General features: G+C 38.0%; 1 protein-coding gene across 3 annotated transcripts in view; it reads left to right on the plus strand.

Moving 5' to 3' along the window:
- TACR1 (tachykinin receptor 1) overlaps window positions 1–21206 on the plus strand; it is a 481441-nt gene that overhangs the window by 416575 nt on the left and 43660 nt on the right. For all 3 annotated transcript variants that reach the window (XM_053717767.1, XM_053717766.1, XM_053717765.1), the window contains exon 3: window positions 8549–8699. In XM_053717767.1, coding sequence (XP_053573742.1) covers window positions 8549–8699 — 151 coding nt within the window. The remainder of the gene's footprint in view (window positions 1–8548; window positions 8700–21206) is intronic.

The following is a 21206-nucleotide window of genomic DNA, read 5'->3' on the forward strand; positions in this document are numbered from 1 at the left end:
CGCCCTAAGTGTAAGAGAGGGGATGTAACCAAATAAATCTATACTTATATATCTATATATTAAGTACTTGTGTTTAGGATTGGTATTAACAAATCTGAAAAATACTAGTGAAAAATCAAATGATATGCTGTGTATACCAATATCAATGTGAATAGAGAGTGATAAATCATACAATGTGCAATATTATGCAGTAAAAATTAGTGACAATGTAATACAAAGTGATACAAATAATATACAATCATACAAACACAATGGTAATAAAGTGAAAGTCTCTATTGGGATGGGAGGCAGCTAACTGTGATGATCCAGGCCAGGATCCAGGAGCGGCAATCTATGAAAAGAAAAGACAGAAGCGCCACATGGCCCAATATTGTTTGTTCAGAGATGGATGAATCTTAAGGTGATGAGTAAACTCACGTTTAGTAGAGCACCTCAATTAGTGCTAGATATACGGTCTGGGATCTATTAGGTCACCCAGAAGACCAGCCTCCTGCACAGGAACTGATGTCTGTATAGGCGAGAGGGAAACACAGGTGCCAATATGGCCTAGTATTGCTGGTGCAAAGGTGTCAATACAAGCAAAGAGAAGAATAATACTCACAAAGTGTGAAGCACCTCTTGTGGTGCTATAGAGGCATGAAGGGGTCAATTCAGTCACCCAACAGACTTGTAGCCAGAAATACAAATGGATCCAAAGGTACAAAGGATCCCACAACTGGTCCAGAAAAACGAATATTCCTCCAGAGAGGGATAAAAGATATATGTCCCAAACAAAGCTGTTTCATCAGGCTTCATGTTGAATGTTGGATGAAGCCTGATGAAACAGCTTTCTGCTGAGAAACGCGTTGCCTGTTATTTTTATAATTTTTATTAAAATCACTTTTTAATATTTTGAACACTTGCTGCATTTTTCTTTGGGACATATATCTTTTATCCCTCTCTGGAGGAATATTCGTTTTTCTGGACCAGTTGTGGGATCCTTTGTACCTTTGGATCCATTTGTATTTCTGGCTACAAGTCTGTTGGGTGACTGAATTGACCCCTTCATGCCTCTATAGCACCACAAGAGGTGCTTCACACTTTGTGAGTATTATTCTTCTCTTTGCTTGTATTGACACCTTTGCACCAGCAATACTAGGCCATATTGGCACCTGTGTTTCCCTCTCGCCTATACAGACCTCATTTCCTGTGCAGGAGGCTGGTCTTCTGGGTGACCTAATAGATCCCAGACCGTATATCTAGCACTAATTGAGGTGCTCTACTAAACGTGAGTTTACTCATCACCTTAAGATTCATCCATCTCTGAACAAACAATATTGGGCCATGTGGCGCTTCTGTCTTTTCTTTTCATAGATTGCACTTTTATCCTATTGTTCCTTAAAAGTGGCAGAAACTTTATTTTTATCAAAATGCTGAGTAGGAAGCAGGTGTCTGGTCTGTTCTTAGTCAAGCAAGCAGATATATATGTATTTCTGGTTTTCTTTTATTACTGTATTTGAACAGCAACAGCATGCTTCTCTCACTGTTATGCGGAACATAAGCTTAATGAATTCTCGGCATGTTGCCTTAAGATACAATTCATAGTCTGTGCTAAGCAACCATACTGAAAAAGGCCTATATAGGATGTAACTAAATGTCTGTGCTTAGTGTTGTGTGTTCTACCCTGGTTATGTTAATGGCTGTGAACAATGCAGTGTTTAACATAGTTTATCAATTTTAGTACCCACACTGTGCTTATTTGCATGTTTTACCCAATACTCCTGAAATGCAGTAAACAGTTTATTCTTATTTAGTTGTTTTAGTTTTTTTGCTAGAAGCAAGTTTTCTGTTCTTTTTAAAGAAATATAAATACATAACTACATACATGGTTTTCTGATCCCTTTTATAAATCACTGGGTATCAGCCTGTCCCTGCAGCTTATTTCTCTATTCATCATCAGCAGCAACATCAATCAGCAAACATCTCTGCAGCTCACCCTGTATATACACTATTAATTGCCCACTGATAGCTAGACAAGTAATATATATATATATATATATATATATATATATATATATAGACAAGTTATATATATATATATAAATAATCTTGGTATTTTAGGACTGAACTGTCCTTGTGGATGGGACAACCTTACTGTGTATACTGCAGAAAAGTTATCTTCTGAAATGCACAAGTGTGTTAAAAGACACCCTGGGTTGGCACCATCCCATAGTTATTATATCTATGAACCTGATAATTTGTGGCTGGTCTATCCTTTTTGATGGGATCACACTAATACAACAAAGCTCTTGTTTGTGTAAGACATGAGTGGAATAAAAAAGTGGATGCTCCGTGGTTGGTTAACATTAGACATGTGCGATTCGGTTCGGTCTGAATCGAAATTCGGACGAATTTTGTCAAATTCGGAATTCGGATCGATTCGAATTTCTGAATTGCGGCAGTGCCGAATCTACCGAATAAATCCGAATCGATTTGAATTTATTAGGATGGATTCGGATGGATTCGGATGGCCATGTATTACACTAGTATTGTACAGTATACTAGTGTAATACACAGCACATCCCACTTAACAGTGCCGAAATTCCGAAAATCCGAATCGATTCGAACCGAATTGAACCGAACCAAACCGAATTTCACACGAATCCGAAAAGAATCCGAATGAATACAAAACGAATTCATTCGATTTCTTCCGAATTCGAATCGATCCAAACCAAAATTCAAATCGGTCCGAAACGATCCAAACCAAATTTTTCACGGCTGCACATGTCTAGTTAACATCCAGTATAAATTAGTTATCTGTTACATGCCCTTCCTAGTTGAGTGTTCCTTTTTTCTTATTTTGCATATACAATAATACTTCTCAATCCAGTTAATATATCTACTAAGCAGGCAGGGGCATGACCAATGTACTAGTAGGTACTGCTAATCTGTAAGGAGCACTATTCATTTACAGTATTATCCCTCTAGTCTATTACTAAAAGTGCCACCTTTCTAGATAAAAGTACCAGCCATCCTAAATAGAAAACAATGAACATAAATAATTATGCAGCAAAGTTCTGAATGACCTTTTATTTCCAATTATTTTCCCACACACATAGAAGGTTTATTAGAACAGGGCCTTTATTTCTCTATTTATTCTTTATTGTACTGAACCTTAAAAATATCCGTTGTAAAATAAAGGCTTGGTGGCAATACAACATGGAAACCATCGTATGAACCCCAAATACCATCATCAGTCACCCACTACCATACAATTTCTGCAGACAGCAAGCATATTCATATACTGCAGGCTTAGCAGTGTGCTAGAGGCAGTTTCATCTTAAGAACAACTGCTTAAACCATCAGCTAGGACTAATTTTAAATGATCATTTGTTCAAAGTTAGATTGAAACACTGGGCTTTAGTCTTCATCCAATAAGGCTAACCATGGGCAATATTTAGTATAAAGTGCATTAATTTGCTATGGTTATCTGCTAAAGCCAATAAAGGACAGATATGTAGCAGGGTAGTCTTGTTAATTCTGCAGTGTGAATTTCAGTTCTGAGAATTAGAAAACCCACAAATTTTCAGAGCTAGATTACATGAAAATGAAGCAAAATAAATAGGCTACCATGTGCCCTTTCAGTTTCAGGATTGGAAAATGCATAATTTTCAAGCTTAAATTGCTGGTAAAATAAATAATGAAAGAATCATGCAAGTATAAAAATATTTTTTAGGTATACACACACCCTATGGGCTAAATATAATAATATAATACACGTTAACAAGAGTATCCATATTACTTGTATTAGTATTATTATACTTCATTCATGGGGGTTTTCAGTTATGATTACATTATTTGATCATTATGAAAATCCACTAATCCCTTATTTGCTATGGATAACGTGTTGAGGGCAGCAGATGAACAACTGGACAGTAGCTTAAGCTTTAATAATGTTAAAATGGTAGCTAGTGCTACTGCTACAAGCCAGCATCAGCAAAAGTATATATTTTTTATATATCTCCTAACTCTATCTTATTTTCCCCCTCACTCTCCTATCTCTTTCTGTCTCGACTTTCTCTCTCTCCCTCTGTGTAATTCTGTCTGTGTATAATGGTACTGGGGAGGCAAGCAAGCAGCAAGTTGACTGTGTATTAAGTAAATATAATACAGACAGGCAAAAACCTTTAGCATATTTTTTATCCATCTCTTAATGGGGGTCAGAATTAGCTACAAACAAAAGGTAAGCTTACATACTAATTAACGGACACAGGAATTTATCATCTTACCATGACATTGCTGTATTTTTATTGGAGAATGTTTATGTGCACCTTTCCAGTCTGTACAGTTTAAGTAAACAAATCAACATTTTTTTGTTGTTGTTGTTGCATTCATTCATTTGTTGATTTGTTAACAGGACTGCTTGTTTACCATAGTTCTGACAAATGCAACAAATAACTAAAATGTGTTATTTTTAAAGTTTGTCCAAAAAGGAACACATTACGCTTAAGCATAGGAATACAATACATTATTAAAAAACAGTAATACTCAGACGAGCTTGTGTCTTGTTTTTACAAATAGCCCTGAGAAAAATATAGATGCATCTACTCTGTGATCATTTTATAGATTATATTGCTTTTTATTGTAATTGTATCATTTTATAATGAAGCACATGTGAATCAAAAGACATTAAATCACAACATTGTATACTATGCACAAGCAGGAGCATTCAACATACATAAAATATTTTAACAAAAACCTTTGCTTTTATGCTTGCAGATTTATCAATAGAACAGTTTTCTTTATTAGTCACTTAGCTGCTATCCCATGGACAAGTTGTGCACAAACAAGCGTAGCTCATTTCAAAATCAAAGTAAACAGCTTTGACCTGACATTTCCTGATACAAAATATATTTTAAATTGCCTGAATTGTGCTGTGTAGGGAGTGTTGGCAATTCTAGAATCATGGGTCAATCATGGAAAAAACAACTATAAGTGTAAGAATAAACAGGCCCGCTAGATGGTTATTTCATTGTTGTGTTTTTAGGGAAGCAGGTAGCAAGCTTCAATTAAAAAGAGACTTTTAAAGAGCTAGTGAAGCAACAGAAAGTGGTAGACAGTGCAAAAGGACATTTTACAAAGTATGTGGGAGGTCTTTTAGGTGTGAGAGAGAGAGGTTAATTATGGTATAAGAGAGACTTAGATTACTGGAAGATCAAAGAAATGTTTGGTGAGTATCTGGAGGTAACTGTGTTTGGGGAGTATCTGGAGGTAACTGTAGAAATATGGTCGAGACTGAGATTATTGAGAGTTTTTTCAGGTTACGGTTAGTATTTTGCACGTTTTTCTTTATCATATAAGAAATCTTTTAAGAACTGGCAGATAAGTGTTGCTGTAGGTATTCATGATGAATTGGCGATAAAAGCTGACTCTAAAGTTACAGAGGTGCACAAACTGAATGAAATGATTCAAGTCTTGGGGGCCGATTTACCAAGCGGTCAATCGGCCCCAATATTTCTAATTCCATATGAGTCTTCAGGCTCGTCGGAATCAGGAATTAAGAAGCAGCGGTGTTAAGACCGCTGCTCCTTAACTCGTCCACCAGCTCTGAGGCTGCAGATATCAATCCGCATGATCGTGTATGATCAGGTTGATTGACACCCCCTGCTTGCGGCCAATTGGCCGCAAATCTGCAGGGGGCGGCATTGCAGTTCACCAGAACTGCTTGTGCAATGTTAAATGTTGACAGCACATGCTATCGGCATTCAGTGATGTCTGGCGGACATGATCTGCTACAGCGGATCTTGTCCGCCAGACATTGATAAATCAGCCCCATATGTTGTCTTTAGTGAGGAAACGGGAAATTGTTGACATGTTAAGCAAATGTAATCAGCAGGAAATGTCAAGCTATTTAGATGTGGAAGGTGTCAGGCACTATGTAATGCAAAGACATAAACCCTGGCTGACATACAGATGAATGATTTCTCCACAATAAGTCATAAATTTGGTATAAGGAAGGATAAGGAGAAAGTTTTTTTTAAGTTCTACTTAATATGAGCCCATGAAGATTGATTTTACGGTTAAGCATTTGGTGGCCTGTTTGAGTATGAAGAGGAGATACTTAGGCACTGATATTCAAAGGATTGTCCAGCTTGGAGAGGAATTGCAGATCAGACTTCACAGGGCTTAAATCACTAAATATTTAAAAGAAAAAGGGAACTCTTGGTTGAAAGCTGAACCTAGGTTCATATGCTAATTTCTAAGCCATTGTAGGCTGCCTCTGTTCTCAGTGCATTTGGAGAGTTTTTCACAGCTAGACAGCGCTAGTTCATGCATGCCATATAGAAAATATTGAGCTTACTCCTGTGGATTTACCTAGGAGTCAGCACTAATTGGCTAAAATGCAAGTTTTTTATAAGACCTGAGATAAAGGGGTCAGTCTGCAGAGGCTTAGATACAAGGTAATCACAGAGGTAAAAAGTGTATTAATATAACAGTGTTGGTTATGCAAAACTGGGGAATGGGTAATAAAGGAATTATCTATCTTTATAAACAATAACAATTCTAGAGTAGACTGTCCCTTTACGAAGTATTCAAACAATGACATAAAAATAAAATTACTGAGAGACCTATTTTGATATTCTGAGGACAGCATAAAAAAAAGCATTTAACAGGAAATAATTTGTACTACTACCACTATTAGGATCAATACTACTAAAAATAATATGAATTAATTACATGGCAACATTTGTTCTACTTTAAACAGCATTTTATATTGTCATGGTTTTTATTTTAAACAGTTGAAAAATATGCAAAATGTTTAATTACATAGAAAATCAAATATATAAAGTGATATTTTAGTTTAATGCATTTTAAAATTAATATTAATTAAACTTTCATGATTCAGATAGAGCTTGCTATTTTAAGCACCTTTCTAATTGACTCCTTTTATCAATTTTTTTTTGTTCACTTTGTATCTTTTTTTTTTAAAAAAAACAAGAATGTAAGCTTAGGAGCCAGCCCATTTTTGGTTCAGCACCTGGGTAGTGCTTGCTGATTGGCGGCTATATTTAGGCACCTATCAGAAAGCGCTACCCAGGTTCTGAACCAAAAATTGTCCAGCTCCTTAGATTACACTCTTGCTTTTTAAAAAAAGATACCAAGAGAACGAAGAAAAAATGATAATAGGAGTAAATTAGAAAGTTGCTTAAATTTGCATGCTCTATCTGAATAGTTCCCCTATGGGGTAAAGAACATAAAGCAAATAGCAAATAGAAGCCTGGTTGATAAGTATTAAACTAAATGCCAATTAAGGCCAACATTTAACCATCTAACCATTAAAGTAACTATTCTCTGATTATTTTAAAACAAAGAGAAATAGCAGTGCTCTCTTAATTTAGTTATGTTTTTATAATGTACTAATACACCCTATGTTTTATTTTAGTTAAATTTAAATTCCCTTCTTTACATACCGTACTCCACTCCATGATATAACACGGTAGTATGACCTGTAAGTGTTCCCTAATAATGCTTCTGTCCTTCCTTCCCCTTTTTAAAAAAGTTTTGACTTTACTATCCCTTTAATATTTCTGACAGTTAAAGGGACAGTCAACACCATAATTACATGATCTTTTCTCTGACTTTAATATGTATAGATAGATAGATTAATACACACACTTAAAAATATACTTACAGCAGGCATGGATCTGTATGCTTTGTGCACTACAGTGAGGACGTACTCTCCAGTGTACAGAAATTGCTAATATTACTCTATGAATCACATTCACTAAAGTATGTTCCTCAAAGTCAGACACAAAATTCAACACCTTTACTATATTTTATTATATGAAACAAAGTAAGTTTGATGTATCAATATCTCTTTAAGGGCCTGATAATCAAAAGCTCTCCGCTCAGGTGATATGATCTATAATGATCCTCTGATACTGCGAGATCCCTAGTGAAATTCTTAAAAAGCAGTTTTTTGCTATACTTCTTCAAGGGGCATTCACTGCATTTCTGTTTGTGAAGGCGAGACAAGCCTAACACAATTTAGCACTGCATGAGAGTCCTTTTACATTTTGTGCTTTGTATTTTATAATACTTTCAACAGTTTAGATTAAGTTTTATTACATTTAAACTTTGAACTTTGTATTTTGCATTTTATTTTGTTTACAGTAGTGCCTTGAAGATTGTGATTTACAAATTCTGATTTGTATTTCTTCTATTAAATATAAAACTAAAAACTATCAGCTTCAGTTTCCCAAAGAGCTTCATTATTTTCTATGGGCCAGATAATCAAACATTCTCTAGTTTGGACAGAAATTATAGTGCTGACTTCACAGGGGCAGAGCTCACTGAATTTTCTAAGAAAAAAGGCGTAACCCCATTTAACAGATTTAATGCATAACTGAAAATGTTTGAGTACAACATCACTTTAAGACATTCTATTCATGTATAGAGGTACACTAATGCTGAAATCTTGTATTGGGATGGATAGTGCATATAATACACTGTATTTTCGCATTGCTGTGCAGCAGAGTTATAAACTGACCCTCATTTCTTCTTCTAGGTACCAAGTGTCTGTCTTTTGTCTTATCTACTTCTTGCCACTCCTTGTGATAGGATGTGCATATACCTTCATTGGCATGACCCTGTGGGCCAGTGAAATACCTGGGGACTCATCAGACAGATATCACGAGCAAGTGTTGGCCAAGCGCAAGGTGAGTAAAATGTTATAGAGAACTTATATCTGATTGGTGAAAGCAAGACTTAAAGGGACAGTCTACACCAGAATTTGTATTGTTTTAAAAGATAGATAATCCCTTTACTACCCATTCCCCAGTATTGTATAATCAACACAGTTATATTAATACACATTTTACCTCTGGGATTGCCTTGTATCTAAGCCTCTGCAGACTACCCCCTTATATCAGTTCTTTTGTCAGACTTGTATTTTAGCCAATCAGTGCTGACTCCTAGGTAACGCCACATGTGTGAGCACAATTTTATCTATATGACATACATGAACTAACACCCTCTAGTGGCGAAAAACTGTCAAAATGCATTAAGATAAGAGGCAGCCTTCAAGGTCTAAGAAACTAGCATATGAGCCTTCTTAGGTTTAGCTTTCAACTAAGAATACCAAGCAAAGTAAAATTGGTGATAAAAGTAAAATGGAAAGTTGTTTAAAATTACATGTCCTATCTGAATCATTAAAGTTTTTTTGGTCTAGACTGTTCCTTTAAAGATGAAACAAGAAACAAATGTGTAGGTTGCTTATCATCATATATTATTTCATAAATCCAGCACAAACTCTGCAAATAGATACAATTTTGAGACACAATTCACATTGTGAGTCATCTGGTCAACAAAAAGCATATGTGGCTACAGATTCCTGTTCATGTCGCATTTTAATCTGGCACAAATGAGATTATAGAAGAACAACTCCAGGGTCAGGAATTAGATTATAGAAAGCCTTAAATGTTTATTTTAATAAAAGAGGATAACTACATAATAAGTATAATAAATCATTAAAGCTGTGTGTTTCTTAGCCATCTGCATTATTAGTTGTTTAATCAGGCTTAATAAGATATTCCTGCATTCTGTCCTCTACTTGTAGCAAACAATAATATTTTCATTAAACTTCCAGACCTATGTGACATCTGTATACTGAGCAAATCTTGAGTGCAGGTGTATAATGCATGACATGCATTAGAGCTTGCAGAATACTTATATATGTGGAGACTATAAAGCATAAAAGAGGGCATGAACATATGCAAAATATGCACTAGCAATTTTTTACCTCAAACAAACCTAATAAAGGTTCTGCAACAATTTCACTCATATAGGCATATTAAGGACAGTATAATATATTTATACATGGCCCCATTCCACTCAGTTTGAATTTGCACGCAAAACAACATAGTATAAAATATTTTTTCTAAGTCATTTTTATTAATAAGAACAGTCCCTGGTTAAATAAGAAAACTGTTGAATTAGTAAAAAATATACACATAGATTATGAGTTTTGTGTTAGGAGGGTTGTGGTGCTAACAAGCAGTTTAAGCTCACCGCTCAATGACAGACATCGCTGGTATTACGGGTCTCTAGAAACCCGGCGTTAGCCGCAAAAAAGTGAGCGAAGAGCAAAATTTAGCTCCACATCTCACTTCAATACCAGCGCTGCTTACGTTAGCGGTGACCTGGTAAAATGTGCTCGTGCACAATTTCCCCATAGGAATCAATGGGGGAGAGCCGGCTGAAAAAAAAAACTAACACCTGCAAAAAAGCAGCGTTTAGCTCCTAACGCAGCCTTATTGATTCCTATGGGGAAATAAAAGTTATGTCTACACCTAACACCCTAACATGAACCCCGAGTCTAAACACCCCTAATCTGATACTTATTAACCCCTAATCTGCCGCCCCAGACATCGCCGACACCTACATTATATTATTAACCCCTAATCTGCCGTTCCGGAGACTGCTGCCACCTACATTGTAGTTATGAACCCCTAATCTGCTGCCCCCAACATCGCCGAACCCTACATTATATTTATTAACCCCTAATCTGCTGCCCCCAATGTTGCCGCAACCTAACTACATTTATTAACCCCTAATCTGCCGCCCACAACGTCGCTACCACTATAATAAAGTTATTAACCCCTAAACCTAAGTCTAACCCTAACCCCCCCTAACTTAAATATAATTACAATAAATCTAAATAAAATTACTACAATTCACTAAATTATTCCTATTTAAAACTAAATACTTACCTATAAAATAAACCCTAACATAGCTACAATACAACTACTAGTTACATTGTATTTAGATCAGGGTTTATTTTTAGTTTACATGCAACTTTGTATTTATTTTAACTATTTAATAACTACCTAGTTAAAATAAAGACAAATTTACCTGTAAAATAAAACCTAGCCTAAGTTACAATTACACCTAACACTACACTATAATTATATTAATTACCTAAAATAAATACAATTAATTACAATTTAATTTTTTTTTTATCTAAAGTACGAAAAAAAACACACTAAATTACAGAAAATAATAAAATAATTACAAGATTTGTAAACTAATTACACCTAATCTAATCCCCCTAACAAAATAAAAAAGCCCCCCAAAATAAAAAAGCCCTACCCTACACTAAATTACAAATAGCCCTTAAAAGGGCTTTTTGCGGGGCATTGCCCCAAAGTAATCAGCTCTTTTACCTGTAAAAAAAAGTACAAATACCCCCTCAACATTAAAACCCACCACCCACACAACCAACCCTACTCTAAAACCCACCCAATCCCCCCTTAAAAAACCTAACACTAACCCCTTGAAGATCACCCTACCGTGAGACGTCTTCACCCAACCGGGAAGAAGTGGTCCTCCAGACGGGCAGAAGTCTTCATCCAAGCCAGGCAGAAGAGTCCCTCCAGACGGGCAGAAGTCTTCATCCAGACGGCATCTTCTATCTTCATCCATCCGGCGCGGAGAGGCTCCATCTTCATGCCATCCGATGTGGAGCATCCTCTTCATCCAGAGTCTTCTTCAACAATGACGGTTCCTTTAAGTGACGTCATCCAAGATGGCGTCCCTTCAATTCCGATTGGCTGATAGAATTCTATCAGCCAATCGGAATTAAGGTAGGAAAAATCCTATTTTTGATAATTAAAATAAATCTAAATAAAAATTACTATCATTACCTAAATAATTCCTATTTAAAACTAAATACTTACCTGTAAAATAAACCCTAAGCTAGCTACAATATAACTAATAGTTACATTGTATCTAGCTTAGGGTTTATTTCTATTTTACAGGCAAGTTTGTATTTATTTTAGCTAGGTAGAATAGTTACTAAATAGTTATTAACTATTTACTAACTACCTAGCTAAAATAAATACACATTTACCTTTTAAAATAAAACCCATCCTGATATACACTAACCTTACATTACAATTAAATAAATTACCTAAATTAAATACAATTACCTAAATTACAAAAAAAAACCATTACATTACACAAAATAAAAAAAGAAATTATCAGATATTTAAACTAATTACACCTAATCTAATAACCCTATCAAAATAAAAAAGTCCCCCCAAAATAAAAAAAAAACGTAGCCTAAGCTAATCTACCAATAGCCCTTAAAATGGCCTTTTACAGGGCATTGCCCCAAAGAAACCCTAAGCTAGCTACAATGTAACTATTAGTTATAGTGTAGCTAGCTTAGGGTTTATTTTATAGGTAAGTATTTAGTTTTCAACAGGAATTATTTAGGTAATGATAGTAATTTTTATTTAGATTGATTTTAATTATATTTAAGTTAGGGGGTGCTAGGGTTAGACAGGTTTAGGGGTTAATAGCTTTAGTATAGTGGCGGCGAATTCGGGGGCGGCAGATTAGGGGGTAAAATAGTTACTAAATAGTTATTAACTATTTACTAACTACCTAGTTAAAATAAATACACATTTACCTGTAAAATAAAACCTAACCTGAGTTACACTAACCTTACACTACAATTAAATAAATTACCTAAATTAAATACAATTACCTAAATTACAAAAAAAAATTAAATTACACAAAACAAAAAAAGAAATTATCAGATATTTAAACTAATTACACCTAATCTAATAACCCTATAAAAATAAAAAAGTCCCCCCAAAATAAAAAAAACCCTAGCCTAAGCTAAACTACCAATAGCCCTTAAAAGGGCCTTTTGCAGGGCATTGCCCCAAATAAATCAGCTCTTTTACCTGTAAAAAAAAAATACAAACACCCCCAACAGTAAAAACCACCACCCACACAACCAACCCCCCAAATAAAATCCTAACTAAAAAAACCTAAGCTCCCCATTGCACTGAAAAGGGCATTTGGATGGGCATTGCCCTTAAAAGGGCATTTAGCTCTTTTTCAATTGCCCAGACCCTAATCTAAAACTAAAACCCACCCAATAAACCCTTAAAAAAACCTCACTAACCCCCGAAGATCCACTTACAGTTTTGGAAACTGGACATCCATCCTCAACGAAGCCGGGAGAAGTCCTCAGCGAAGTGGCAAGAAGTCCTCAACGAAGTCGGAAGAAGTCTTCATCCAAGCCGGCAGAAGTGGTCCTCCAGACGGGCAGAAGTCTTCATCCAGACTGCATCTTCTATCTTCATCCATCCGGCACAGAACAGGTCCATCTTCAAGACATCCAGCGCGGAGCATCCTCTTCAATCAAAGTCTTCTTCCCGAATGAAGGTTCCTTTATGTGACGTCATCAAAGATGGCTTCCCTTGAATTCCGATTGGCTAATAGAATTCTATCAGCCAATTGGAATTAAAGGTGGAACAGCCAATAGAATGCGAGCTCAATCCTATTGGCTGATTGGATCAGGCAATAGGATTGAAGCTTAATCCTATTGGCTGATTGCATCAGCCAATAGGATTTTTTCACCTTTAATTCCTATTGGCTGATAGAATTCTATCAGTCAATCAGAATTCAAGGGGCGCCATCTTGGATAACGTCACTTAAAGGAACCTTCATTCGGGAAGAAGACTTCGATTGAAGAGGATGCTCCACGCCGGATGTCTTGAAGATGGAGTCGCTCCGCGCCGGATGGATGAAGATAGAAGATGCCATCTGGATGAAGACTTCTGCCTGTCTGGAAGACCACTTCTGCCGGCTTGGATGAAGACTTCTCCCGGCTTCGTTGAGGACTTCTTGCCGCTTCGCTAAGGACTTCTCCCGGCTTCGTTGAGGATGGATGTCCGGTCTTCAAAACTGTAAGTGGATCTTCGGGGGTTAGTGTTAGGTTTTTTTAAGGGTTTATGTAGGGTTTTGGCAATTGAAAAAGAGCTAAATACCCTTTTAAGGGCAATGCCCATCCAAATGCTATTTTCAGGGCAATGGGGAGCTTAGGTTTTTTAGTTAGGATTTTATTTGGGGGATTGGTTGTGTGGGTGGTGGGTTTTACTGTTGGGGGGTGTTTGTATTTTTTTTACAGGTAAAAAAGCTGATTTCTTTGGGGCAATGCCCGCAAAAGGCCATTTTAAGGGCTTTTGGTTGATTAATTTATGCTAGGAGTTTTTTTTATTTTGGGGGGGGGGCTTTTTTTTATTTTGATAGGGCTATTAGATTAGGTGTAATTAGTTTAAATATCTGAGATAATTTCTTTTTTATTTTGTGTAATTTAGTGGGGGGGGGTTGTAATTTAGGTAATTGCATTTAATTTAGGTAATTTATTTAATTGTAGTGTAAGGTTAAGTGTTAGTGTAACTCAGGTTACGTTTTATTTTACAGGTAAATTTGTATTTATTTTAGTTAGGTAGTTAGTAAATAGTTAATAACTATTTAGTAACTATTCTACCTAGTTAAAATAACTTGCCTGTAAAATAAAAATAAACCCTAAGCAAGCTACAATGTAACTATTAGTTATAGTGTAGCTATCTTAGGGTTTATTTTATAGGTAAGTATTTAGTTTTCAACAGGAATTATTTAGGTAATGATAGTAATTTTTATTTAGATTGATTTTAATTATATTTAAGTTAGGGGGTGCTAGGGTTAGACTTAGGTTTAGGGGTTAATAGCTTTAGTATAGTGGCAGCAAATTCGGGGGCGGCAGATTAGGGGTTAATAACTGTAATGTAGGTTGCGGCGATGTTAGGGACGGCAGATTAGGGGTTAATAATATTTAAATAGTGTTCGCGAGGCGGGAGTGCAGCGGTTTAGGGGTTAATATGTTTATTATAGTGGCGGCGATGTCAGGAGCTGCAGATTAGGGGTTAATAATTTTATTTTAGTGTTTGCGATGCGGGAGGGCCTCGGTTTAGGGGTTAATAGGTAGTTTATGGGTGTTAGTGTACTTTTTAACACTTTAGTTATGAGTTTTATCCTACAGCTTTGTAGCGTAAAACTCATAACTACTGACTTTAGATTGCGTTACGAATCTTGCGGGATAGGCTGTACTGCTCACTTTTTGGCCTCCCAGAAAAAGCTTGTAATATCGGCGCTATGGAAGTCCCATTGAAAAAAGACTTTACGCAAATTGCGTAAGTTAATTTACGTTACGGCAAAAAAAGTGTGCGGTACAGCTTTTTTGACAAGACTCGTAATAGCAGCGGTAGTGAAAAAGCAGCGTTATAACCCATAACGCTGCTTTTTCACTCATAACGCAAAACTCCTAATATAGCCAATAATTGCTTATAATGAGATTATATATGTGCTGTGCAATATAGACTACAAACAGAGGAACCTCTCTTCATAGTGTAAAGAGGAATACTAAGTCTAATTTCCCTTGTATTCAGATATCAGAGGAAATGCTTAGGATTGCTTTAATACTGACCATCTAGATAAAGTGCTAGATTACAAGTGGCATGCAAATGATTGTGCTAGGGTTATCGCAATCATTTGCATGCCGTTTAAATTGTGCTGATATTACAAGTGGAGCGAAATCACGATTTTGCTAGCAGAATCTTGATTTACAATAGAATCCTTAAAGCGATTTCAAAACTGTGGTTAACTGTTTTGCAAAACTAAAAAGTTGCACAAAACACTTCTAAAATACATTACAAAGTACACTTACACTCTATTAACACTGTCTAATAAAAAATATTCTAAAAAAATTTTGCACACAAAAGTTATAAGGGCTTAAAGATATGAGATTTTGGGTGTTAGAGAAAAAAAAAACAGCCAAAAGGATTTAATATTGAGAAACATATATATATAAACGTATTTATATGTGTATATATGTTTTTACAGTAGTACTCGGATAAGTGGACATCCCAAAACAAGCTATTCATAACTTGCTGATTTGTGTCACAGAGGTGAACTTTTCTGAAAAATATCAGTATGGTCAGTGTAAGAATCTATAAATTTAAAAGATTGGGTTAACAACTCATCTAAGAACAATCAAAACAGCTCAATACGTCTATACCTATATGGGGAAGTACCAGGTAGCCATGAATCGAACCAGGTAGCCATGAATTTTTAAAATAATTCTTTTGATTATGTAGGTACTTTTATTACCTAACAGGGATGGACAATGGGTGGCCCATAGGCCACATATGGCCCTTTAATATATTTTGCGGTCCCTTGAAAAAAACAGAACTAAGAATATTTGTCATAGTTTTTTGGCTAAAAACGTGTGCTTTGGGTACCTCTGGTGGGTAGGCAAGCAAAGTGGCCACCTTGAAGTGTAACAACAGATAGAGGATACCCTGCAACTTTACCTAAATCTGGCCTGTGCCACTGGACATTTGAACAAATCCTATAATATAAAAGGCCAAGTGTGTTTGTCCGAAGCTGTCATGCGCAGTAGAGACAGCACAAGGACAAACACACCTGGCCTTTGAGTCCTACTCCCTAGCTGATCTCATCTGCGGCAGAAGTGGGCATGGCTGGGCGTGAGGGGCATGGCCGATCGTGAGGGGGCATGGCTGGGCATGAAGGGGGCGTGGTCGGGCGCGGTCGCGAGATAGGGAGGGTACAGAGACACAGAGGAGAGGAGAGAGAGGAAGGGGAGAGAGAGGAAGGGGAGAGAGAGAAGAGAGGGGGGAGAGAGAGAGAGGAGAGGGGGGAGAGAGAGAGAGTAGAGGGGGGGAGAGAGAGGAGAGGGGGAGAGAGAGAGAGAGGAGAGGGGGGAGAGAGAGGAGAGGGGGAGAGAGAGGAGAGGGGGGGAGAGAGAGGAGAGGGGGAAGAGGAGAGGGGGAGAGAGAGAGAGAGAGAGAGAGAGAGGAGGGGAGAGAGAGGGGAGAGAGAGAGAGGAGGGGAGAGAGGAGGGGAGAGAGAGGAGAGGCGGGAGAGAGCGCAAAAGAGATGGGGGAGAGCGCGAGAGCGCAAAAGAGAGGGGGGAGAGAGCAAAAGAGGGGGGAGAGAGCACAAAAGAGAGGGGGGAGAGAGAGAGAGAGAGAGAGAGAGAGAGAGAGAGAGCGCAAAAGAGAGGGGGGAGAGAGCACAAAATAGAGGGGGAGAGAGAGCACAAAAGAGGGGGGGAGAGAGAGAGCAAAAGAGGGGGAGAGAGAGAGCACAAAAGATAGAAGGGAGAGAGCGGAGGGGAGAGAGAGAGGAGAGGAGGGAAGAGAGAGAGGAGAGGGAGAGGGAGGAGGGGGGAGAGAGAGAGGAGGGGGGAGAGAGAGAGAAGAGGGGGGAGAGAGAGGAGGAGGGGAAAAAGAGAGAGAGGAGGGGGGAGAGAGAGAGAGAGGAGGGGGGGAGAGAGAGGAGTGGGAGGAGAGAGAGAGGATGGTGGCGGGGAGAGGGAGAGAGAGAGAGAGAGAGAGAGAGAGAGAGGAGGGGGGAGAGAGAGAAAGAGGGGGGAGAGAGGGGGGGGGAGAGAGAGAGGAGGGGAGGGAGAGAGAGAGGAGGGGGGGGAGAGAGAGAGAGAGAGAGAGAGAGAGAGGAGGGGGGAGAGAGACATGGGAGGGAGAGAGAGGGGAGGGAGAGAGAGAGGAGGGAGAGAGAGAGGAGGGAGAGAGAGAGGGAGGGGGGGAGAGAGCGCTAAAGAGATGGGGGAGAGAGAGAGAGCAAAAGAGTGGGGGAGAGAGAGCGCAAAATAGAGGAGGGGAGGGAGAGCACAAAAGAGAGGGGAGAGAGAGAGCGCAAAGGAGAGGGGGAGAGAGAGAGAGCAAAAGAGAAGGGGGGAGAGAGCGCAAAAGAGAGGGAGGGAGAGAGAGCTCAAAAGAGAGGGGGAGAGAGAGAGCAAAAGAGAAGGGGAGAGATAGAGAGCAAAATAGAGGGGGAGGGAGAGAGCACAAGGGGTGGGAACGCTGTACTGCAAAAAATGGCCCGTTTGAACGGGCTTTAGGCTAGTAATTTATAATTTGTGTGTTTAATAGTCAAAAATTTATATGCAACCCTTAAAGGGATACTCAAGTCAAAGTAAGATTTTATGATTGAGATAGAGCAGCAGTTTTAAGACACCTTTTAATTTACTTCCATTATCAAATTTTACAGGTTTTTTTTATATACACACTTTCTGGGGAACAAGATCCTACTGAGCATGTGCACAAGCTCACAGGGTATACGTATATTAGTCTGTGATTGGCTGATGTCTGTCACATGATATAGGGGGGTGGAAAATGGGAGAAAAAAATAAATTGGCTAGAAAAAAATCTACTGCTTATTTGAAATTCAGAGTAGGTGTTATTACATTGTCTATTTATAATGCACTTGTTAATTATGCAATTCTACTGTATTCAGTAGACCTTTAACACATCTAAAATAAGATATATATAAATTTTTATGTTGAATTCAGAACTTTAAGAAATTTAAATTAAAAGGTTGTTAGCACTAACTGCTAATCATGTTTTGTATTTTTAACAAAACTAAATTACTATAATTCACAAGTATGTTTAATCTATCTTCCTAATAGTATTTTATTATGGGTTCTATTTTATAAGACTTTATACAGGAGATGCATTTCCCTAGCAAAGGTTAATAATTCCATTAAATTCCTGTGAGAGATTATATAATGGGAAAATCTAACCATACAACTGACTGCATTGTGCTTTTTGGATATCTATGTCTGTAGCTCCTCAAGATAGCTTCTATAAGAAAAGTCAGAAAGTTACTTTCATCTAGTTCAAATATGTTAATATAAGATGAAATATGAACATGCTATTTCCAGTTAGTAATAGCTGAGGAGAAAATACTTTGTAAAGTCAGACAAAGCTCAGTGTACTCTTGATTTATTCTATTTTATTACACAAGGGGCTAGATTACTAGTAGAGTAATAGTTTGTGCTCCCGCTTACGTGTTAACTTCGCTAGATGGAGACTACAAGTTGAAAGTAAAAAGTTTTTGCACAAGTGCTAACCCGACACATGCATAAAGCCGAAGTCCGAATATTGTGATCGTGTTAACATATTCCCCCATGGACTTTAATGGAGCGCAACATGAAATATGAAAATTTCCCATTCCAATGTTCTCCACATAGTAGAATATGTTATATTTATTCATAAATACATATTGCTTTATATATATATATATATATATATATATATATATATATATATATATATGATGTTTTTTGGAAAATATATATCTATTCCTACAGTATCCCACAAAAGTGAGTACACCCCTCACATTTTTGTAAATATGTTATTATATCTTTTCATGTGACAACACTGAAGAAATTACAATTTGCTACAATGTAAAGTAGTGAGTGTACAGCCTGTATAACAGTGTAAATTTGCTGTCCCCTCAAAATAACTCAACACAGAGCCCTTAATGTCTAAATTGTTGGCAACAAAAGTGAGTACACCCCTAAGTGGAAACGTCCAAATTGGGCCCAAAGTGTAATGTGTGGCCACCATTATTTTCTTGCACTGCCTTAACCCTCTTGGGCATGGAGTTCCCCAGAGCTTCACAGGTTGCCACTGGAGTCCTCTTCCACTCCTCCATGATGACATCATGGAGCTGGTGGATGTTAGAGACCTTACACTCCCTCACCTTCCATTTGAGGATGACCCACAGATGCTCAATAGTGTTTAGGTCTGGATAAAAGCTTGGCCAGTCCATCACCTTCACCCTCAGCTTCTTTAGCAAGGCAGTGCTCATCTTGGAGGTGTGTTTAGGGTAGTTATCATGTTGCGGCCCAGTCTCCGAAGGGATCATGCTCTGCTTCAGTATGTCACAGTACATGTTGGCATTCATGGTTCCCTCAATGAACTGTAGCTCTCCAGTGCCGTCATTACTCCTGCAGGCCCAGACCATGACACTCCCACCACCATGCTTGACTGTAGGCAAGACACACTTGTCTTTGTAGTCCTCACCTGGTTGCCGCCACACATGCTTGACACCATCTGAACCAAATTAGTTTATCTTGGTCTCATCAGACCACAGGACATGGTACCAGAAATCCATGTACTTTGTCTGCTTTGTCTTCAGCAAACTGTTTGCAGGCTTTCTTGTGCATCATATTTAGAAGAGGCTTCCTTCTGGGATGACAGCCATGCAGACTAATTTAATGCAGTGTGCAGTGTATGGACTGAGCACTGACAGGTTGACCCCCCACCCCTTCAACATCTGCAGCAAAGACAACCTCTGGCTATGATGCTGAGCATGTGCACTCAACTTATTTGGTCAACCATGGCGAGGCCTGTTCTGAGTGTAACCTGTCCTGTGAAACCGCTGCATGGTCTTGCCCAACCTGCTGCAACTCAGTTTTAGGGTCTTGGCAATCTTCGTATAGCCTAGGCCATCTTTATGTAGAGCAACAATTCTTTTTTCAGATCCTCAGAGAGTTCTTTGTCATGAGGTGCCATGTTGAACTTCCAGTGACCAGTATGAGAGAGTGTGTGAGCAATATCACCAAATTTAACACAACTGCTCCCCATTCACACCTGAGACCTTGTAACACTAACGTGCCACATGACACCGGGGAGGGAAAATGGCTAATTGGGCCCAATTTGGACATTTCCACTTAGGGGTGTACTCACTTTTGTTGCCAATGGTTTAGACATTAATGGCAGTGTGTTGAGTTATTTTGAGGAGAAAATCAAATGTACACTGTTATACAGGCTGTACACTCGCTACTTTATATTGTAGCAAAGTGTCATTTCTTCAGTGTTGTCACATAAAAAGACATCTATACTATAATTGCGTTTGTAATGTCCATCGCCGTCGGCAGTTGCGCACACATCCTCAATGGAATGTTGGCAGCGTGAGGCCGCCGGAATGTTCCTGGAAGAAGAAACAAGAGGTTGCCACTTCACCGCCTGGAACAGGACCTTCTCCGCTGGACTTCAGGAATGGTGAGTACCAACCTGGGGGTTAGACTTAGGTTTTTTTTAAGGTTTTTTTGGGGGGGTTGTTTTATTTAAATTAGGGATGGGCAGTAAAAGAGCTAATTGCCCTTTTCAGGGCAATGGGTAGTTTAGGAATTTTAGTGTTAGGTTCTTTTATTTTGGGGGGTTTGGTAGGTGGGGGGGTTACTGTTAGGGGAACTTAGACTTTTTTCTGTAAAAGAGCTGTTTATCTTGGGGCAATGCCCTGCAAAAAGCCATTTTAAGGGCTACTGGCAGTTTATTCTCAGATTAGGGGGTGTTTTTATTTTGGGGGGGCTTTTTTTATTTTCATAGGGATTAGGTTTAATTTTGTAAACTTTGGCAATTTGTTTTTTTCCTGTAATATTAGATTTTTTTTATTTTCTGTAATTTGGGTTAGTTTTAACTTAGGTTTATTTATTTTGGGGGGGTGGTGGTGTTTACTGTTAGGGCGGACTTAGTATTTTTTGGTAACTGCAAAAG

This window comes from Bombina bombina, chromosome 6, assembly GCF_027579735.1.
Source record: "Bombina bombina isolate aBomBom1 chromosome 6, aBomBom1.pri, whole genome shotgun sequence".
Classification (NCBI taxonomy): Eukaryota; Metazoa; Chordata; class Amphibia; order Anura; family Bombinatoridae; genus Bombina; species Bombina bombina.